Source organism: Microcaecilia unicolor, chromosome 4 (genome assembly GCF_901765095.1).
Source record: "Microcaecilia unicolor chromosome 4, aMicUni1.1, whole genome shotgun sequence".
Lineage (NCBI taxonomy): Eukaryota > Metazoa > Chordata > Amphibia > Gymnophiona > Siphonopidae > Microcaecilia > Microcaecilia unicolor.
Window position 1 is genome coordinate 238,479,745 of NC_044034.1, and position 24,000 is coordinate 238,503,744.

The window sequence follows — 24,000 nt, forward strand, 5'->3', positions numbered from 1 at the left end:
TCTACTACATCTAGCTCCAACATTAATCTGTTCCTGTCAGCTTTCCTCCATATTTTTGTCTCTCTATCCATTCAGATTTCATATATTCTTATCCAGTATCTCCCTTTTGTTACAGCTTTCCATCTCTCTTCCTCACCTTGGCCCACCCATTCTCCTTCCTCTTATTTCCCAGTCTTTCACTAAGGGGTATGTTTACTAAGGTGCATTAGCGTTTCTAATGCACCTTTAAATTTAAGGCATGTTAAACGCCTATACATTTCTATGGGCATGTTAGCATTTAACGCACGTAAACCATTTACATGCGTTAAAAACACTAACACGCCCATAACGCACCTTAGTAAACATAGGCCTGAGTCTTTCTCCCCCCTACCATTCAGCATTGCCCCTCTTTGTCTCTCTTTGCCCCTGGCATGCAGCATTTCCTGTCTCTCTTCCTTATTCCTCCTGGCCCATCTCTCTCTTCCGCCATCCAGTGTTGCCCCATCTTTCTCTCTCTGCTTCCCCCATGCAGTATTACCACCATCTCTCTCTCACCTCTCCCACTCCACTCCTTTATCCAGCATTGCCCTATCTCCCCCCCACACCATTTAGCATTGCTCCTGCCTCTCTCTACCCCCCCCCAAACCTAGCATTGCTCCTGTCTCTTTCTACCCTCGCCTCAATAACTGTTCCACTCTCTTTACACGCTGACTGCCCTCTTAGCTGTAGCTCTTTTACTTCCCTCCCTCCTGCTGCCATCTCTGGCAGCTGCAGTACTAATTATTCAGCAAAGTCGCGTGGGAACACCGTTCCCTGTAGCTGTTTCCTCCAGACCCGCCTCCGCTATAACTTCCTCTTCAGGAGGAGGTGGGGGAAGTCCGGAGAAAGCAGACATACCATGCAGAGAGCTGTGGTCATGTGTGGATTTACTGTATAGTTAACACTGTAGCCGTCAGAGATGGCAAGAGGAGGGAGCAGGGCCGGTCACGTCCCAAGCATGAATTTTGCACAAGTTGTGAACCCCCATCCCGCCCAACCCCACTCCTGCAAATTACCTCAGCTGCCTGCATACTTGCCAGGTTACCTGCACTGCACCAAGTACAGTCACTTACTGTCCTGACGCCTGGTCCACTTACGCCAGAACGTCTGTCTACTGTGGTCCACCCCCTTCTGACGTAACTTCCTTCTTCCTCGAGGGCAGGCCACAGCAGAGGGAAGTTCCAGTGTCAACAGACCAGGCCTGAGGAGAGTAAGTGCGGATTAGTCGGTTCAGCTGTTCTCCTTTTTACTGCGACACAACGGTTGCAGGCACCACAGCACAGGTTGGTGATAGTTGGCATTTGGCGATGTCAGAGGAATGTACCTTGGTGATTAACATCTTTCCTTTGTTTGTTTGCATGTCTTTCTGGGTCATCTTCTCCTGTCAATGGGGGTAGGGCTAGGTGGGGGCCCCACACTTGCTAAGACCAGCCCTGGGAGGGAGAGAAGGAAAAGTGCTACAGCTCAAGGAGCAGCTTAGTAGGAAGATAGAGGCAATAGTGGGAAGATAGCAGGTGGGAAAGGTAGCAAGTGCTATGATGTCGGGGATGCAGGACCCCTAGGAGAGCGAGGTCCTATGCAGTTGCCCCTGTCTAAGACCGGCCCTGAGCCTACCTTTATGAAGACAGACACAGGAAGATCCTGATCAGAAAATAGTGCCTTTTTGTACTCTTTACTAAAGTGTAACTCTACTCATCATGACCTCTGAGCTCTTCCTTGGCAGGGCCTGAAATATTTGACATTGCCTTTCTAGCCATATCTGATCCTCCACCCAAGAAGTACCAGGTTGAACAGTCTGCTTCTGAGGCCCTAATGCCTTCAAGCCTTCCCAGGTTGGCATTACTAGGCAGCTAACTTATAGTACGGAGATGGTAGTTTTATCACTACTGTAAGTCAGACAAAATCAAGAGCTGATGCTGTACTGCTTCCTCAGTATCCTGTTCTTCCTCATAAAGACTCATACCAATGTATATGCTTCTCTTTCCTTGGGTTTCTATTTCAGTGTCCCCAACTGTAAATATCAGGGCTAGTAATAGATAAGGGAGATATCAAGGGTCTTCCTTTCATGGATAGGGCCCTGCTTGGATGCAAGATCTCGCCATAAGCCCCAGTGGCGTAGCCACAGGTGGGCCTGGGTGGGCCGGGGCCCACCCACTTAGGGTTCAGGCCCACCCAACAGTAGCACATGTTTAATGGTAGCTGGTAGGGATCACAAGCTGTGCCAGCTGAAGACTTCTCCCTGATGGTAACGAAAACGCTACTCTCAAAGATACTGGCACCTGCGCATGCTCAGTTTTCAGCGCATGCCTGCTGCAGACTACCAAGTTGGAGAGAAGCATTTTCCCACCAGCTGAGATATTTTTTTGGTGTGGGTGGGGGAGAACATTTGGTGCCCACCCACTTCTTGCCTAGGCCCACCCATAATCTGCTGTCTGGCTATGCCCTTCATAAGCCCACAGCCCCATCAAACTTAACTCAGGGATGTTGCTTGTCAGAACCAACTCCATGTCCCTCATTTGCAGTCCACTGCTTCAATTACTACTCTACTCTGAATGGCTGAGAGAGCCATTTGCTACACTAAAGGTTGCAAGGGCTCATTTAGACAATGCTTCTTCTGGCATACTGCTACTGCATCTTCTTCCATGGCAGTCACTGCTGCTTGTAAGCACTGAAGCCAAAGCTCCTAAATGTCTTGCTTTCTGTAGGACATGAACGTGGTGCAACAGAAATGGAATGCAGGCCTTGAAAGGCTGGTTCCCCAGGAGGATATTGAGCATACTGACTGTTGCCATTCTTCACCCCATTGGCCCCAGCTCTTAACAGCACTCTGGAAATAGATCCACCACAGCCTCTGCCACAGGAGCTATTCTTCAATGTTGCATTACAAGGACAGAAGGGAAAAAAAAGTTCCTCCTCCCCCGCTTCCTTGATTTCCCCTATTATTGCATGTGTCACACGGAATGGTTTCTGATCTTTAAACAAAATGTAATATTGAGCAAACACATAACAGTTTTTAAATTATTACTTGATTTATTTAAGGAATAAAGTTATCCAACACCAATATTGTTACTGAAAAAGTAAACTCAGTAACAGGTTGCACCACCTTTAGCAACAATAATTGTATGCTTTCTGTAATCAGAAATCAGTCTTTCACATCGCTGAGGAATATTAGTCCACTCTTCTTTGCCAAACTGCTTTAATTCAGACATAGCATCTCTAAAGAGTTCATGACAGGATTCTGACTAGGCCAATCCAAAACTTTACATCTGAATGGCAAAGGAGAAATAAAATTACAGACAGATGACTGGACATTCTCCCTATGAATTTTCTGATACAGTACAGAATTCATGGTTCCTTTAACAATGGCAGGTTTTTCAGGTCTGAGGAAAGAAAAGCATCCCCACACCATCATTCTACCACCACCATGTTTGACTGTTGGTATGATGTAAAGCAAATACAGCATCCCACAGTAAGATGATCAGCTGTGCTGTCCAAAGAATTCCATCTTTTGACTTATCTGTCCATAGAGTAATATCCTAAAATATTTGGGGGTCATTCAAGGGTGTTTCACAAAATGTGAGAAGAGCATTGATGTTACTCTTGGATATTCTTGGAGTGGAAGAGTAGCCTAGTGGTTAGTGCAACAGACTTTGATCCTGGGGAACTGGGTTGGATTCCCACTGCAGCTTCTTGTGACTTTGGGCAAGTCACTTAACCCTCCATTGCCCCAAGTACCAAAACTTAGATTGTGAGCCCTCTAGTGCTGCATACATCTAGTAGCGCTATAGAAATGAATAGTAGTATAGCAGCTGTCTGTGCCTTTCTACACTCCCATTAATCCCATTTTTGCCCAGTCTTTATTGTGGAGTCTGGAACACTGAGCTCAGCTAAGGCTGGAGAGGCCTACAGTTCTTTGGATGATCTCCTGGAAAGTTTTGTGACTTCCTAGATGAGTTATCATTGAGCCCTTGGAGTAATTTTGGCAGGCTGGCCCCTCTTGGGAAGACTCACCACTCTAGTCTTCTCCATTTGGAGATAATGGCTCTCACTGGAGTTTGGTGGAGTTCCAGAGCTTTACAAATGGCTTTGCAACCCTTTCCAGACTAACATATTTGAACTACTTTTTTTCTCATCTCTTCTGGAATTTCCTTTGATCATGGCATAATGTAGAAATGTAGTGGTGACTACTTCACTCTCATAGTAAATGTTCAATATAAAGTGAGGTTTGAATTCAACGGGGTTGGCTGTAATCAAGTCTGGGTGTGTTTAGTCAGCTGAATATAATATCAATTAAATTTCATCAATTGGTTGATTAACTAAGGGGGCAGTTACTTTTTCATATGGGCGATATGGGTGTTTGATAAGTTTGTTCTTTAAATAAATTTATTTGGTTTTTGCTCACACCCATGGGTGTAGTTTGGGGGGGGCGTGGACATTGCCCCCCACCAAACACTGCTGAACCGGGTGCCTCCTTCATCTTCCCTACGTGCCCCAAAATAAATTCCTTTTTCTTTTGTCTCTTCTGGCTCCCCCACCTTCCACAATCCGTTTCACTCCTTCCCCCAGTGGTTCTGAGCACTAAAACAAAAAAGAGCTGCTGGTATGGTACAGAGCCGCATGCTGCAAAACTCTGGCTCTGCCGGAACCTCCCACTGTGTGACACACTTCCTACTGCCATGGGGGAGGTTCCAGCAGCTCTTTTTCTTTTTAGTGCTCAGAACTGCTGCAGCAAGGAGCCATGAGTTTGACGCGTTGGGGGGGAGTGGGCTTCGGGCTTGAAGCGAGAGCGGGCCATGGAAGGTGGGAGGAGCCCAAGGAGGTTATATTGAGAACAGGAGACCTGAGCTGCTCGGTCCACATTGTCATTCTTTATTGTTGGTAGCATTTTTACTTGATCTCACAAATTTCTAAACATGCCAACTTGTGCAGCATATGGATGTACATACAGAAAGTTAGAGTAGTAATTAGTTCTAAATTTTAAATCATTGTCATTTCAAGGGGCTGGTTATAGGGACTTCCTGTATTCGTGCAGAGATGTTTTCACCTAATAAAGGACCACCAAAACAGACAACAGAATCGGGTGCTTAACAATCAGAATTACTATTTATAAATACAATTAAAAAAACCAAACATTAATTACATTGAAACCTGGGAGCATTTAATATTTCTTTTTCCTGTGCCTACATCAAAAGAAAAAGATGGCATGTGTGAACGTGATCCTTTTGTTTTGTGGAATGTGTGGTATATTATAAAAATGCACTTGCCTTTTTTTATTATTATTTCATAGAGAGGTATTGAATAATGAGGGAAGGGCTTCCTTCATATAAAAGTTCTGTCCAGAGTCAGTCTAAATATGCCAACATTGTCCAGTTCAGCACACTATTAGCTGCCAAGTTCATACAAAATTAATTATGTTCAGTGGAAAATAAATTTGTTGGCTCAGGCTGCCTGCTATGTGAACATTCCATCACTGTTTCATTATTGCCACCAAGTTGTACATATTAAGGACATTTGCTTTAAACTTTGTTTTAATTTGTTTATCCAATCTATACACTCATGTTGTTTTGCTTTTTAAACCCAAAGGGTGGTTGAACAGTAAGGTATAAACTGTGCTGTTTCTGACTTTACTTGTTTGGACTACTTTGGGTCCTACTGATTTGTACATCTGATGTCTAAAATTTTGGAAAACGGAAATGAGAAAATAAAAAAAAAAGTTTTGGGTTCCCAACTGTGTGGAATACCAGAAATTAGGACAATAAGGAAGCCTTCATCCACATAGAACTGGAATCTGAGAAACATCTGTAGATTTGAATGCTAACAAAAGGAAAGCAAACACTAAAATGAAGTAATGTAATTCTTTGGGAGGTTGGAGGGCTTGTGCACTGATCAATCCTACTTTCTATTGAAAACATCTGCTACAGGTAAACAACAATATTTCTACTGTGGACAAGTAGGACTGAATCAGGCTCATAAGAGGGTGACTCTAAGCTCAGGGCTGCTTATGTCTATGTATTTTCCATTATTCAGGAGCACAAAATACAAGGTGTACTGTGCACTTAAAAAAAAAAAAAAAAAACTCAGACATCCAAAAAAGGCCTTATTTATTCATAAGACTGTAAGTGACCACATAACCCAACCTGGCCATGCTTCGCCTGGAAAGGCTGCATCAGGAGCATACAAATTTCTAACAAAAACATAAATAATGCTTCATATATAAACAAATAACATGAAATCTATAAATCAATAAAGGAGCGAAAATGATTGAGATCATTTATCAAAATATTCTCTCAGTGAATTAGTCACACACATTTATCATATACAATATAGCAATCACAAATTAAAATTTATATCAAAACTTTACATGCACACAAGATATATATTAAATTATATTAAATACATATTTCAAAACAAATCTAAGTACACAGAAATGTTGTCCATTGGAATCTTATACAAAGAAATTTCTAATAATTTTTTAAAAAGCTTTAGTGAACAAAATACATACCACTACTATTATACACAAAGCATTCATACAATGACTGTATGTGTGGTTTTTGATATATACTAAATACCTATTCCTATGTGCACAGATGTACAAAATTTAAATGACCACTGACGGTTTATAACAAGTATCAAATTGCTTCTAATATCAGTCATTTCCTAAAGCTACAAAGCTTACAGAATATAATTTGAATAGAAATGACAGGATGAGCTATCGAAAATGTAACACTGACAGACATACCACTGGTTATAGTTATATCCTTGCAAAATACAGCCATCCATCTACTATGCCATGCTCATTACCATGATCGTGTTTTACCCTTATTTTCAACAATATCATGGGCTCCCGATCAATCAGTATATTATTTTCAAATCACTAACATTCACCTTCAAAGCCCATAAATTTGGCCTTCCACAATATCTCTTCTTTCACCATTCCGTATTCCCCTATCCACCTTCTTCGCTCATTGAACAATCATCATCTGGTCCTACTTGCCCCTAGGCTAGCCCAGCTCGAGTCCACTAGTCATCGTGCATTCTTTTTCGCATGCAGCAAACTGATTTTCCCAAAACAAGCTGCATTCTGCTCAGCAATGCCGCCAAACAAATCAGTCAGTGGATTAGGTAAAGAATGGCCAGCAGGAAAAAAGGAGGCAAGAAAGTCTCTCTCTAAGTCTCTGGTGACATGTCAATATTGTGTGCAATTCTGGAGACTGCACCTTCAAAATGAAATGAACTGGATGGAATTAATCTAACGGTTGGCTAAGCACCATATAAGGAGGGTTTTTTTCCTCTATATGGTGCTTAGCCTCTCCCAGTGCATCCCAGAATGCATTTTGAGAAGGTGGCCCCAGAGACAGGAGGCATTGCTCCCGTCTCCAACTGTACAGGTATGTGGGGGGAAGTGGGAGATCACTAGACCACCACGGCGATATATGGTAGAGGGGGGTCCACTGCACCACCAAGGATTTTCTAGGAGGGGGATCACTAGACCACCACAGAGTTTTTTTGAGTTGCGGGTGGGAGTGCCTGAAAGGGGGTCTGCTGGACTATGGTGGATCCCCTCAAAAATCTCCATGCAAACTGACTGATACACAAGGAAGATCCACGCACCTCATTTGCATGCCATCTCCTTTATGCATTGATTAGTGTTTATGACTTAGTAAGCTCTCTCACAGCAGCTGTATTTAGGGGCTGCCTTTGTGCATCTGGCCCTCTGTGGGACTCCTCCCATCCAAATGGGGACCCAGAAGCCATACCCAAGTGATTCCTGCAAGCCCTATTCCCGTGATGCTCTAGTACAAATACATGGAGTAAGGCCTTTTTCAAAGGAGACTTTTAGAACAAGGACTAATAGGATGGGGATGAAAGGGAGAAGACTAAGAAGCAATCTAAAGAAATAGTTAGAGGGTCCAATGCTGATAACTGCGCAACTTCTACCTCAAATAAATGCTAAAGCTTCCACACTATGCATTAAGTAATAAGCCATGCAAATTATTGCTGCAGTAATCTGCAGCTCATTGCAAAATGTCCATTCCTTGAGGAAGCAGCAACATATGATATATTGTGAAATGATGGCCATCAATGGAGCAAGACCCAGCTTAAATATAAGCTAAGTGTTTTCCGTCATACGTTTGTTTTGAAGACATACAAAATAAGTTGTTTTGAGGGTAGCACTTGATTTTGCAAGCTCATTTGGGAAGGTTTTTTTAATGCCTATGACAGTATCTGGTCTGTGGTAGTTAATCCATTGAGTTCATTGAGGCTTTTTCCTTCCCAGATTTATTTTGATTATATCCAAGTGGCTCCATATACTGTTTAAGAGTATGTTTCTCTATGCTGGATTTCCAAAAGGCATTTGACAAAGTACCTCAAGTATGACTCCTGAGTAAATTAGAAAGGCATGGGATAGGAGGTAGTGTCCTATTGTGAATTATAAACTGGTTAAGAGATAGATATAGGGTTAAATGTTCAGTAGTCTTAATGGAGAAAGGTAGATAGTACTGGAACCACTGCTTTTTAACATATTTATAAATGATCTAGACATGGGAATAACGAGCAAGGTAATTAAATTTGCTGATGAAAGTTATTCAAAGTTGCATTTTTTCGCAATCCTCTTGTGATGTAAGAGGACCATATGAGACTGGTCAACCAAATGGCAGATGACATTTACTGTGAGCAAGTGCAAAGTGATGCACGGAGGAAAGAGGAACCCAAACTATAGCTATGTGATGCAAGGTTCCATATTAGGAGTCACTGCACAGGAAAAAGATATAGGTGTCATCGTTGGTGATACATGAAACCCTCTGCTCAGTGTGCAGTAGCAGCAAATAGAATCTTAGAAATTATTAGGAAAGGAATGGAAGACAAAAATGAAAATATTATAATATCTTTGTATCACTGCATGGTGCGACTGCACCTCAAATACTGTATGCAATTCTGGTCACCACATCTCAAAAAAGATACAGCAGGAATTAGAAGAGGTACAGACAAAGAAAAGGAGAAAAGGAGGAAAGGCTAAAGCAGCAAGGGCTCTTCAGCTTGGAGAAGAGATGGCTGAGGGGAGATATGATAGAGATCTATAAAATACTGAGAGTGTTGTGGAACGGGTAAACATGAATCACTTGTTTACGCATTCCAAAAATATAAAGATTAGGGGGCACGCAATAAAGCTAAGTAGAAGTAAATTTAAAACAAATCAAAGAAAATACTTCTTCACTCAATGTATAATTAAATTCTGGAATTTGTTGCCTGAGAATATTGTAAAAGCAGTTATCTTAGCAGGGTTTAAATAAGGTTTGGATAATTTCCTAAAAGTTCATAACCATTATTAAGATGGGCTTGGGAAAATCCACTGCTTATTTCTAGGATAAAATGCATAAAACATAGTAAACATAGTAGATGACGGCAGAAAAAGACCTGCACGGTCCATCCAGTCTACCCAAGAAGATAAATTCATATGTGCTACTTTTTTTTATTTGTACTGTCCTCTTCAGTGCACAGACCGTATAAGTCTGGCCAGCCCTATCCCCGCCTCCCAACCACCAGCTCTGGCACAGACCCTATAAGTCTACCCAGCACTATCCCCGCCTCCCAACTACCAGTCCCGCCTCCCACCACCAGCTCTGGCACAGACCGTATATTTATTTATTTTATTGCATTTGTATCCCACATTTTCCCACCTATTTGCGGGCTCAGTGTGGCTTACAATACATTGTAAATAATGGAAATACGATTTGTTACAATTCAGTTATGGATTACACTGTGAGAGTTTAAGCGAAAGCAGAGTCAAGGTTTCGTTGGGGAATAGGACAAGGAAAAGAACAATGGAAAGAGACACAAAGGGAAATTAATAGGGTAATAGAACCTTAGCAAATGAACATTCGGTATAACATTTTTTGTGAGTGAAGGTTTAAGTGTGATAGAATTACGGGGGATAAGAGTTCAGAAAAGAATGTATTGGTGTATTTCTGGAACAGTGAGTGTGGACTTCATGTGTATTGATCCTTACAGTAAATTTTATCGAAGAGATGAGTCTTCAGTAATTTGCGGAAGTTGGTTAGTTCGTGGATTGTTTTCAAGTTGCGCGGTAGTATATTCCAGAATTGCGTACTTATGTAAGAAAAGGTTGATGCGTGCAGCGCCTTGTATTTTATGCCTTTGCAATTAGGGAAGTGGAGGTTAAGGAAAGTTCAAGATGATCTTTTAGCGTTCCTGGGTGGAAGGTCTATTAAGTCAGACATGTAGGCTGGAGCTTCACCGTGAATAATTTTGTGGACTAATGTGCATACTTTAAAAGTAATGCGTTCCTTAAGTGGGAGCCAGTGTAGCTTCTCTCGTAAGGGTTTTGCACTTTCGTATTTTGGTTTTCCGAAGATGAGTCTGGCTGCTGTGTTCTGGGCTGTTTGAAGTCTCCTCAGTATTTGCTCTTTACAGCCTGCGTATAGTGAATTGCAGTAATCCAGATGGCTGAGTACGAGGGATTGCACTAGGATGCGAAAAACGGATCTTGGGAAGAATGGCCTTATTCTTTTCAGTTTCCACATGCAGTAGAACATCTTTTTGGTTGTGTTGTTTGCATGGGTTTCGAGTGTTAGGTGGCGATCGATAGTGACTCCAAGGATTTTTAAAGTTTCTGAGATTGGAAGGTTTAGTTTAGGTGTCTTTAAGGTGGTAAATTCATTTGTGTTGTATTGGGAGGTGAGTATTAGGCATTGAGTTTTTTCCGCATTTAGTTTCAGTCGAAATGCATCTGCCCAGGTGTTCATGATGTGTAGACTTTGGTTGATTTCGTTGGATATTTCTTTGATATCTTGTTTGAAAGGGATGTATATTGTTAGATCGTCGGCGTATATATACAGGTTGAGGTTATGATTTGATAGGAGTTTTGCCAATGGGATCATCATTATGTTGAAAATGGTTGGTGAGAGGGGTGATCCTTGCGGTACTCCACATTCAGGTGTCCATGAAGCGGACATATTTGAGTTTGATGTGACTTGATATGAACGTAGGGTTAGAAACCCCTTGAACCAGTTTAGGACATTTCCTCCGATGCCAAAGTATTCAAGTATGTGCAATAGAATTCCGTGGTCAACCATATCAAAGGCACTTGACATGTCGAATTGTAGGAGAAGTATGTTGTTGCCGGTTGCGATTATTTGTTTGAATTTAGTCATTAGGGTAATTAGTACTGTTTCTGTGCTGTGGTTCGATCGGAATCCTGATTGGGCATCATGCAGTATTGAGAACTTGTTTAAATAGTTTGTAAGTTGTTTTGTTACCATCCCCTCGGTTATTTTTGTTATTAGTGGTATGGATGCTACTGGTCTATAGTTGGTTATTTCGCTTGCGCTTTTCTTTGTATCTTTGGGTACTGGGGTAAGTAAGATTTTTCCTTTTTCCTTTGGGAAGAGTCCATTTTGTAGCATGAAGTTTACGTGGTTCGTTAGGTCTATTACAAATTGTCGAGGAGCTGATTTCATGAGGTTGTTTGGGCATTTGTCTAGTTTGCAGTAGGATTTAGCAAATCGTGTAAGTGTTTCAGAGATGAGGTCTTCTGATAATAATTCGAATTCGGTCCAGGTTCTGTCTGCTGGGTAAATTCCGTCTTCTGAGTCTAGACAGTCTAGGAGTGTGGCGTATTCAATAGTGCTGGCGGGTATTTTAAGTCGTAGTTGTATAATTTTCTCCTTAAAGTATTTCGCAAGGTTGTTGACATCTGGTATGTCTTTGCTGTTGTTTGTAACTGGTGAGGTGTCTAGCAATTTATTCACAGATGGGCATCCTCGAGCGATAATGGAATAAAGAAGGGTGTCCCTGACGAGCACTTGGCCGACTTTACCTGGTCCATTTTTTCTTACGACCAAACCTCAAAAAGGTTCCCAAACTGACCAATGACCACCGAAGGGAATCGGTGATGACCTCCCCTGACTCCCCCAGTGGTGACTAACCCCCTCCCACCCTGAAAAAAACTTTAAAAACTTTTTTTGCCAGCCTGAAATGTCATACTCAGGTCCATCACATCAGTATGCAGGTCCCCGGGAGGGGAGGTATGTGCATGTCAGTGGAGGCATAGCGAAGGCGTGGACGTCCTTCTTTCAAACATTTTGGACGTCCTGAACTACCCCCCCCCCCCCTCCACAGGGAAGGCCAAATTTCAAGGGAGTGGAGGAGTGGCCTAGTGGTTAGAGCACTGGTCTTACAATCCAGAGGTGGCCGGTTCAAATCCCACTGCTGCTACTTGTGATCCAAAATCCAAATAAATAGTAACATAGTAGATGACTGCAGAAAAAAGACCCGCACAGTCCATCCAGTCTGCCCAACAAGACAACTCATGTGTGCTACTTTTTGTGTATACCCTACTTTGATTTGTACCTGTGCTCTTCAGGGCACAGACCGTATAAGTCTGCCCAGCACTATCCCCGCCTCCCAACCACCAGCCCCGCCTCCCCACCACCAGCTCTGGCACAGACCGTATAAGTCTGCCCAGCACTATCCCTGCCTCCCAACCTCCAGTCCCGCCTCCCACCACCGGCTCTGGCACAGACCGTATAAATCTGCCCAGCACTATCCCTGCCTCCCAACCTCCAGTCCTGCCTCCCAACCTCCAGTCCTGCCTCCCACCACCGGCTCTGGCACAGACTGTATAAGTCTGCCCAGCACTATCCCTGCCTCCCACCACCGGCTCTGGCACAGACCGTATAAGTCTGCCCAGCACTATCCCCGCCGCCCAACCACCAGCCCCGGCACAGACCGTATAAGTCTGCCCAGCACTAGCCCCGCCTCCCAACCACCAGCTCTGCCACCCATTCTAGGCTAAGCTGCTGAGGATCCCTTCCTTCTGCACAGGATTCCTTTATGTTTATCCCACGCATGTTTGAATTCCGTTACCGTTTTCATCTGCACCACCTCCCGCGGGAGGGCATTCCAAGCATCCACCACCCTCTCCGTGAAAAAATACTTCCTGATATTCTTCTTGAGTCTGCCCCCCTTCAATCTCATTTCATGCCCTCTTGTTCTACCGCCTTCCCATCTCCGGAAAAGGTTTGTTTGTGGATTAATACCTTTCAAATATTTGAACGTCTGTATCGTATCACCCCTGTTTTACTCTTTTGGGATTTCACCAGGCACTTGTGACGATCTGATTGGCCACGTTTGGAAAACAGGATACTGGGCTTGATGAATCTTTGGTCTGACCTAGTATTGCAAAGTGTAGGTTCTTATGGTTTGACAGACCACTTCCTGTCAGTGCATGAGCAATAAATGGTCCAAAACTGACAGGAAGGAGAACATTAAAGAAAAAAAAGGGGGGGGGGGGGAAGCCAGTTTCTGCACAAGCCCTAATCTCTGGTGAGATAGCAGTACCTCCTCCTTCAACCCCCTCCCCAACTTCCAAAATAATCCCTGGTAGCCTAACCTGCACCCCCTGACTTTAATAAATAAGCCCCTGGTGGCTAGTGGCATCTCCCAACCGCTCCCATTCCCCCCCTCCTAAAACATACCTTAAGGAGCAGGAGCAATGCCCATTTGGGCATCGCTCCTGCCTCTAGTGTCACCATCTTGGGAAATGGAGACAACCGACACTATATAGTGCATCCTGACCCCACCAAGGGTGCACCAGGTAGGGTCAGTCTGCCAAATAAAGTAATTTTTCCCTTCCTTGGTAGTCTCCACCTAAACATCCAAATAAGGAAAACAATTCCCTTATTTGGCAGACCAGTCCTGCCCAGTGTATCCCATGATGCACCACAAGGGGGGGGGGGTCAGGTGCCACCAATTCCACATATGGTGGCACTGGAGGCAGAAGCTATTTTTTTTAAGTCAGGGTCACTAGACTGCCATGAATTGTGTTTGAAGTTGGGTCACAGGGGGGAGGGCAGATGAAAATGGCTATCTGGGTGCAGAGGGTTCAAGTTGTGGGGGTTCTCTATACTGTCTCAAACCTAGCCAGAAAGGTTTCTGGCACTGTGCCTGACCTGTAAACATCAGCGCACAGCAGAATTGTTGCAGGTTAAATAAAAGGCTTAACATATATTTTAATATACAGTGTATTGATGTGCAGAAACCCAGTGGCTACTAATGAGCATGCAAACTGCTTGTTAACAGTGTGCTTCTACCCATGGTAGCTTTCTGCATCAGCCCCAGAAGGAGTGGATGTCTGGACAGCCTCCTAGTGGAAGTGATGGCGATAAGAACTGTATGAGAATTCAAGCAAGCTGGGACAAACACGAGGATCTTTGAAGGAGAAGGGATTGGTAGCAACTGGGCTGTTTGGATCGGCACACTGGATAAATGTGTTTCTGCTAGCCAATGAGGAAATGCTGGTTAAAAGGGAATGGGGAAGCTGGTGGAGGGGGGATCTGCTCGAAGGATAAAGTGTACAGAAAGACACAGACACGTAGAAAGTTTTGAAGTATCATAAATTTAAGAAATATGCATACTTTGAGAAGATGGGTAAGGAGAGAGATCCGAGAGGTAAAAAAAAGAAAAAAAAGGAAACAGGAGAAACAGAAAAAGGTAGAGCAAAAACTTTTGTTTAAAATAATTTTTAAAAAATGCAGTTAAATTTTATGTGCATTTGGCTGCCGAACATATAAAATTGTAAGTGAAAATTTTTCATGCATATTATATAGTAAACTATATGCCAGACAATAAACTTGGATCTGTTGTCTACTCTTAAAAAAAAAAAGTAGAAAGATGAGTAGTCATGCTATGAAGTTAAAGTAACACATTTTAAATTAATTGGAGGAAACATTTCACTCAACCTACAATTAAGCTCTTTAATTCACTGCTGTAGGATGTGGCAAAAAGGGTATACTGGGTTGGAAATAAAAGAGGTATTGAATCAATAAACCTTTTTGAAGGAGACAAACTAGGAGAAAGCCATTGCTCACATCTGGAGGCAAGCAACATGGGAGTTTGAGATCCTAGTGTGACCAGGATAGGCCACTGTAGGAAACTGTAAGTTGTTGCCATAATGGATCTTTGATCTGACCCAGTACAGCAGCACTTACATTATTATGATTTTTGATGTACCTGAATGCACTCACCTAGAGGGAGTAGTTATAATTGATATAAAAGGGCTTACAATTTAATTTTGTACTTGAGACAATGGAGGGTGAACCGTGAAGTTCAAGACCAAGAAGGGACTCACTGGGAGGAGCAAGATTTGAATCCCAGCTAAGCTTCACAAGTGGGACGGTGTAAAAACCGGATACAGCGGGATCGGGATCTTCCCGGAGATCCCGAGGATCCCGCAGATCTGGTTTTTACACCGTCCCTTCACAAGTTACCATCACACCCTGTAGAATGTACATTTGAGTTACCACCTTGGTCAATATCTAACAGTACACTTCTCCATGGACACTTTTTTCCCCCACGAAGATACATTTTGTGTGTTTGGAAGTAGACAACCAGTTAACATTTTCGCTCTGCCTCCCTTAACTGCATTAGAAGTCGGAATACCTGAAAGTGAACACGCCCTTATTCTAGACTTTAGAATTAAATTCTGGAAGGAGAGATCGAAACTTTGAATAATAAACCCATCAAGAACAAAATATAAATTGCACAAAAAAAAACTATATTGAACACTTGCAGCTACACAACATTTGGAAAGCTACTACCAACTGCACCGAAGCCTGAAAAGCTGGGACCTGGGCTCGAAACACCTTTCAGTACACAGACTCACCGCTCCTCCTCCCACCACGAACGTCATAAAGGTTTGAGGACGTACAAATAAAGCCCTATCGTTTCATTCCAACCCAGTCCAAACTACAACACTCCGGGCCGCAGTGCATCTAATAATAACCAAAGCCGGAGAAAGTAACACAGAACGGCAGACGTCAGCTTCACCCAACTCGCTTCTGACGTCACCAAATGCACAAGTGGCATGCAAGTGTTACAGTTTAATAATGCTTTTTTAGATTTCACATTTTGCTGCTTATACACTGCGGAGAACGTTCATTGCTACTAAAGACCAGACCCTCTCAACGCCTTCTGAAGAAAGGGGAGGGGTTACAAAAAAATCAACATCACGTTTCTTACTTCCGCCTCAATTAAACTAGGAAAAAAAATAGACTTACCAGATGATCGTCTTCTTGCCAATCCACAATCTCTGCAACAACGCCATCTTGCTGTCGCTGCCGCCCTCCTGATGCGATTTCCTATTTCTATTGGAGCAGAAGTTAAGCGCCGAAGGAAAAGGGAGGAGAAATATAAAGTAGCCTGGTTTCTGGTTGGTCGTACTACTAGGTTAATAACCGATGGCCACTACGTGTCTGCTAGCTCTACTGTAGGAGAGGAGTAGGGGACGGGAAACGGTTGTAGGAGAAAGGTTAAGTAACACTAAACTGATTTTTTTTAGCATTAATTAAAAGAAAGCTTATGTTCGGTAATATCGGTACTGCATGTTTTTCTTTTATACGCAGGCAGGGTCTTTGTTTTTAGTGAAAAATTAAAGGAATTACAACTTGTCACCGAAGTTGTTAATAACCATACTTGGGTCAGATGGTCCATCTAGCACAGTATTCTGCTTCTAACAGTAGCCAGTCCAGGTCACAAGTACCTATCAGAATCCCAAATAGTAGCAACATTTCATGCTACGGATCCCAGACAGGGCTGGTCTTAGCAATTGTGGGGCCCTGTCAGTGCAATTTTTCTAGCAAAAAAGGTGCCGGTACTCAAATGCCAGGCCACCCTTCAGGGGTCTGGTGATCACTGAGGGACTCACCCCACAATAGCCAGGCCCCCTGCAACCAGTCACAGAATCTATGACAAGGCAGAATTGGTGTGTTGAGCTTGAGCTCTTTCATTAAAACTTGTGGTCCATGGGTCAAATTTAGCAGACACTGGAAAAGGTGCCGGTACTCAGTACCCCCGAGCACCCCCTCAAAAAAAGCCCTGTGCAGACCAGTTCAGTGGGGCCCCGAGCCCGCTCCTGCATCTCCCACTCCCCCACAAGCCATAATTTATCAGAGTTTAAAAGGAGATTTAGAAGTTTCAGAACCCCACCTCACCCCATACCTTGATGTGCATCCACTACGTTGCAATAAAGAGCAGTAGAGATTTTCATATCCCATCACCTGCTGAGCCCAGAACCTCCTCACTGCTGCATCCTGCCCATGTGGAAGCAGGAAGTGACATCAAAAAGAGGGCGGGACACAGCAGCAAGGAGGCTCTGGGCTCAGCAGCTGACCGGATATGAAAATCACTGCCTGATGCTGTCTACTGATATGCGAATGCACATTAAGGTACAGAGCAGGGAAGTGTTCCGAGACAGGAGGACAGACGTGCCAGAGATGCAGGACCCCTAGGAGCACGGGGCCCTGTGCGACTGGCCCTGGAGCAAGCAGTGGCTTCCACCACATCTGTCTCCATAGCAGACTATGGACTTTCCTCCAGGAACTTGTCCAAACCTTTTTAAACTCAGATATGCTAATAGCTGTAACCACATATTCCAGCAACTACTTCCCAAGCATAACTATTTACTGAGTGAACAAATATTTCCTCCGATTGGTTTTAAAAGTATTACTATATAACTTCATTACATGGCCCCTAGTCTTTGTACTTTTTGAAAGAGTACAAACTTGATGCACTATTACCCATTATACTCAGAATACATGCAACTCAGAATTTTGTAGACTATCATATCCCTCCCACAGCCGTATCTTTTCCAAGCTGAAGAGCCATAAATTGGTTTAGCCTTTCCTCATACGAGTTATTATTTTGATTGCCTGTCTTTGATACAGCAACTAGAATTGCACACAATACTCAAGGTGAGGTCGCACCATGGAGTGATACAGAGGCTTTATAATAGTCATCTTATTTTCTATCCTTAATCATTCCCACCATCCTGTTTGCTTTTTTGTCCACCGCCGCCACACACTGGGCAGTATATTTCAGCGTATTGTCAATGATGACTTCTAGATCTTTTTCTTGGGTGCTGACTCCTAAGGTTAACCCTAGCATCAAGTAACTATGATTTGAATTATTCACATGTATCACTTTGAATTTATCCACATTAAACTTTCTTGCCGTTTGGGTGCCCAGTCTTCCAATTTCCTATGGTCTTCCTGCAATTTTTCACTGTCCACATGTGTTTTAACAACTTTGAATAGTTTTGTGTCATGTACAGATTTATTGACCTCACTTGTTCCAATTTCCAGATCATAGTTTCTCAGGAATCTCTCATGAGAGACTTTGTCAACAGCTTTGTGAAAATCTAAATACACCACATCAACTGGCTCACCTTTATCCATCTAAATACACCACATCAACCGGCTTACCTTTATCCATATGTTTCTTTATGCCTTCAAATAAATTAAGCAAATTTGTAAGGTAAGAGTTCCCTTTGTTGGATCCATGCTGAATCTGTCCCATTAAACCATGTTTGTGAATACATTCAGTAATTTCCTGGATCATCCCTGGAACCCTTGCCTCCTTCCAATCTTCAGATACTATGGATGATTTTAAAGACAGGTAACAAATCACTAACAGCAGATCAGCAATTTCATGTTTGAGTTCTTTCAGTACCCTGAGGTTCATATCATGTGGTTCAGTTGATTTACTACTCTTTAATTTGTCAATTTGGCTCAGTACATCTTCCAGGTTCACTGAGATTTCTTTCAGTACCTCTGCATCGTAATCCTTGAAAACCATTTCTGGTAAAGGTAGATTTAAATTTATAATTTGGTGATGTGATTATGATTGGATTTGTGGGAGGGATGGGGTTCATAATATGTACAGTGGGGGAAATAAGTATTTGATCCCTTGCTGATTTTGTAAGTTTGCCCACTGACAAAGACATGAGCAGCCCATAATTGAAGGGTAGGTTATTGGTAACAGTGAGAGATAGCACATCACAAATTAAATCTGGAAAATCACATTGTGGAAAGTATATGAATTTATTTGCATTCTGCAGAGGGAAATAAGTATTTAATCCCTCTGGCAAACAAGACCTAATACTTGGTGGCAAAACCCTTGTTGGCAAGCACAGCGGTCAGACGTCTTCTGTAGTTGATGATGAGGTTTGCACACATGTCAGGAGGAATTTTGGTCCACTCCTCTTTGCAGATCATCTCTAAATCATTAAGAGTTCTGGGCTGTCGCTTGGCAACTCGCAGCTTCAGCTCCCTCCATAAGTTTTCAATGGGATTAAGGTCTGGTGACTGGCTAGGCCACTCCATGACCCTAATGTGCTTCTTCCTGAGCCACTCCTTTGTTGCCTTGGCTGTATGTTTTGGGTCATTGTCGTGCTGGAAGACCCAGCCACGACCCATTTTTAAGGCCCTGGCGGAGGGAAGGAGGTTGTCACTCAGAATTGTACGGTACATGGCCCCATCCATTCTCCCATTGATGTGGTGAAGTAGTCCTGTGCCCTTAGCAGAGAAACACCCCCAAAACATAACATTTCCACCTCCATGCTTGACAGTGGGGACGGTGTTCTTTGGGTCATAGGCAGCATTTCTCTTCCTCCAAACACGGCGAGTTGAGTTCATGCCAAAGAGCTCAATTTTTGTCTCATCTGACCACAGCACCTTCTCCCAATCACTCTCGGCATCATCCAGGTGTTCACTGGCAAACTTCAGACGGGCCGTCACATGTGCCTTCCGGAGCAGGGGGACCTTGCGGGCACTGCAGGATTGCAATCCGTTATGTCGTAATGTGTTACCAATGGTTTTCGTGGTGACAGTGGTCCCAGCTGCCTTGAGATCATTGACAAGTTCCCCCCTTGTAGTTGTAGGCTGATTTCTAACCTGCCTCATGATCAAGGATACCCCACGAGGTGAGATTTTGCGTGGAGCCCCAGATCTTTGTCGATTGACAGTCATTTTGTACTTCTTCCATTTTCTTACTATGGCACCAACAGTTGTCTCCTTCTCGCCCAGCGTCTTACTGATGGTTTTGTAGCCCATTCCAGCCTTGTGCAGGTGTATGATCTTGTCCCTGACATCCATAGACAGCTCCTTGCTCTTGGCCATTTTGTAGAGGTTAGAGTCTGACTGATTCACTGAGTCTGTGGACAGGTGTCTTTCATACAGGTGACCATTGCCGACAGCTGTCTGTCATGCAGGTAACGAGTTGATTTGGAGCATCTACCTGGTCTGTAGGGGCCAGATCTCTTACTGGTTGGTGGGGGATCAAATACTTATTTCCCTCTGCAGAATGCAAATAAATTCATATACTTTCCACAATGTGATTTTCCGGATTTAATTTGTGATGTGCTATCTCTCACTGTTACCAATAACCTACCCTTCAATTATGGGCTGCTCATGTCTTTGTCAGTGGGCAAACTTACAAAATCAGCAAGGGATCAAATACTTATTTCCCCCACTGTATGTCAATTCTTTCTGGAGTGTAGTGACAGGTTATGATATGGTGTAAGTGAATTTGACTTGTTTTCTTGCTTTCAATAAAAAAATTACAAAAAAAAATGAAAAGATCATAAATAGGAGGAGATATCATCGCCCTAAATAGTAGGGTAACCACAGAACTCTCACTGCATCTTGCATAATTTGATAAAAATCTGTGTACATTGGCAGTATTATATCCACTGAAATTCTGAAATCTGAGGTTACCTTTCATTGTGAGATGGCTCAGAAGGTTAAACCAAGAAAAATAAAGGATGGAGTGAAAACAGTCCAGCATGGTGGCAAAGCTTCATCTCGCCAGCATCTCTAGCACTTGAACTGTCCACAGACACTGATTCAGTGTTCTCTCAGCAGATGAACAGCTAGTAGCAGGTAAGTTCTGCGTTTGTACTTAGAACTTTATGCATTACCTTGGAGAGCTGCATCGATATGAAAGAATGACATATAAAGGATGACGTTCTGGAACGCATTGGCACTCTGCAGGCAGACTTGAAAGAGTTGGGTAGCTGTATGGAGGACTTGGAGATGCACACTGATGAGCAGGCTGAAGCACTCCTTGCCACCCTGGAGCAAACTAAAGTGTTGGTAGCACAATATGAGGCCTTAAATATAAACTGCACCACTTGGAAAATCATGGAAGGCAGAAATATTTCCATTATTGAGGCATTAACATATGTAACCCAGGTCTCGCCTGTGTGCTAGCTCCGGTCTTGGGCCACAAAACAGAGTTCAATTCAGTTTCTCATTCAGGGCCACTCTCACCTCACTCATCTATTCCAGTTTGCCTGCAATTGAGCTTGGGAGTGGGTCTATGGTCCAGAATAGCAATCTGGGGGAGTTGGGAGGACAGATCTCACCAGTTGTGTTCTACTCAGCTCTTCAGTCCAGGAACCACACAGCACTCCAAAGGTTTAATAATGAAACTTAATTTTTATTTGCAAACCACTGCAACAAGCAGACTTTCCCTTGCTCCCAGGCTGGGCCTTCTTCTACCCACCTGTAGAATATTTCTCCTGGTTGCCACTTATTAGAGCTCAACCTGCCTATCACAGCCAGTGGATCTCTCCAATTCTCAGGACTCCCCTCTCTTTCCTCCTGGTAAATGGCAGGTGATGATCAGGTAACTCCAGAGACCTGTAGGCAACCAAGGGCCACCCTAAAGGGCATAACTTTAGCTTTCTATCCTTCTAAACTCCTTCCCCCTGTCACTCTTAAGTACCAGGGCACTATTTCTCTGTATTCTGTTTCAAACTACTCCCCATGGGCTGGGCTTCCACCTACCCAGGGACATCCTACCACTCCAGCCCTCTTTCCTCCCAGGGCTCTAGTAACCATGGGGTATTACTCATAGTTACAAAGAAGAAACAGTGTGTTTTAAGCCTGTAAAATATATTGGATATTTTCCCGTTTTAATTATGTCTGAAGTGTATTTCTCCTATTTGGCATCAGGTGGTGTTTCTTTGCTGTAAAGCTGCTATAGGGAACTGAATGTTCTTTTTCTTTAACACAAGCAGGAAGCAAGCAGCAGTATACTTTCAAATCTTGTAGAATGGACTCTGATTGCCCAGGATCTTTTTCTTGGGTGGTGACTCATAATTGATCCCAGTATTTTCTACCTGTACCTGTGATTGATTATTTTTCCCTGTGTTTCACTTTGCATTTTGTTCAATGAAAATCTGCCTAGGCGGAAAAACGCTGAAATCCCACAAAAGGTACACAACAGAAAAGACAGTGGGAAGTAGACTATGTACCCAAAGAAGCCAGGACAAAAGTCTTGAGTGGATTTTATTGCATTTTCCCACATTAAATTTCATCTGCCATTTAGATGCCCAGTCACAAGATCCTTCTACAAGGCCTTGCAGTCATTTTCCATTTGAATTACTTTGAATAAATTCAGTGTTGTAAGTAAATGTAACTAGTTACTGTACTTAAGTAAAAATGTTATTTTACTTGTAAAGAAGTACAGGATAACATTTGTAACTTTTACTTGAGTACCCAGTTTATCCTCTCATGTGTTTTTGGTTATTTTAATATCCACTATGATTTCATTTCCCCTGGCAGGGAAATGGAGTTCATACTGTGAATGGAGCCATTAGGTTTTGTGCAGCTCCTCTCTATTTCTACCCATAAAGCTGGACATACTCTCACTCTCATTTTTGTTCTGGGCACTGAGTTAGGCCTAGAGCCTGCAGTCAGTGTTCAATCATTATCTTGGGCTGATCAGTTTCTCTTATCTACTAGTCTGACTGTAAAGATGAATCATTCCATTGAGCCCATTTTGGCAAAATGTTGTAGAAACCCTAAGGTACTTGCCTTTATCAGACCTTGCTAGTGACTCTCCCATCCTTTTCATTTTTCACTAAGGTCCTAGCTGGAATGCATTCCGTACCTGAATTTTCAATTTCCCTTGATAACCATGCTATTACTTGGTTAGCTTCCCTCTCAAGTGTTATCGCTCCCCTCCACATGATTACCACACACAACCCATCATCATCCTTGTTCTCAAGCTTATCATAAGACAGGCTTGCAAAGTAAACGTTGACTGGCAGAGAATGAGGTCTTTGTCATCTTTAATAATCTGTAAAGAATGTCAAAAAAGTTTATCCTCAGGCAGTTTAGGAAGCCAAGAAACAATATTACTCTTCATTAACTACTACGTGTAGCAGGTCCTTCCAAGGCTCTCCTCTCTAATTTCTAATCAAACCTCCTACTCTCAATAGATTCGGTCCTGACCCAGCTGCTATGTCTACCTTCTTTGTGAACAAAACTCAGGTCCTTGCAAACCAGGTTGCTTGCCCTGCTTCTTATTCCCCTGCCCAATGACTGTCTCTTCTACTTCACCATCCACATTCACCCCCATTGAAAAATACATCAGGAGATGTTTCTCTTGTTCGTTTGTTTTTAAATGAACTGCATTTAATCTTATATCATCTCTTTCTGCTAACCTCTTCTACTTCATGGGTCTTGTTCCTATAGAACTACTTAAGAACCCCATGCTAAAAATTCAAATTCCATGTCATCTCTGATCAAACCTGGTATATTTCCACCTAGTTGGAACAGGCATTAGTACATCTCTCAGTTAAAAAGCCAGGTCTTGATGCAGAGGACCCTGCCAGCTACCATCCAATTTCAAATATCCCTTTCATTTCAAAGGTCAGAGAGAAGACTGTCTTGCTTCCGCTCCAAACATTCCTAGCCAAAACTCTACCTACAGCAATTTGGGTTCCAACAGTATCAAGACCCGTTTACTGTTTCTTTTGAATGAAACTTGGTGGCATTTGGATAGAGGAAAATATGTTCTGTTGCTTTCCATAGACTTTGGTGGCACTGACCTTGTAAATGACCACCTGTTAGTGTCTAGTTTATTGTCTCTTGGGATAGATGGTACCATCCTGGACATCATTCCTCACTGGTTACTCCTGGGTCAGTGCCAATAATTTTCTCTTTGCTCCAACTCCTTTGGCCCTGGGAGTCCACGGGGCTCCATCCTTGCACAGGCCTGTCCAATATATTTGAATCTAATGACAACTCAATCAATCTCTCAGATTCGGTCCATATTTTTTCACCAATGACATACAAATTCCCTATTGTACTGAAAGTGAATCACCTGACTTTA

General features: G+C 42.9%; 1 protein-coding gene across 1 annotated transcript in view; it reads right to left on the reverse strand.

Annotated features, from left to right (window-relative positions):
* The window catches only part of CLYBL (citrate lyase beta like), a 526,503-nt gene extending 510,338 nt beyond the window's left edge, over window positions 1–16,165 (reverse strand). Inside the window, exon 1 of the mRNA XM_030201347.1 lies at window positions 16,098–16,165. Within this exon, the coding sequence (XP_030057207.1) occupies window positions 16,098–16,144 (47 nt within the window). The 5' untranslated portion in view covers window positions 16,145–16,165. The remainder of the gene's footprint in view (window positions 1–16,097) is intronic.
* Between the last annotated feature and the right edge of the window lie 7,835 nt (window positions 16,166–24,000).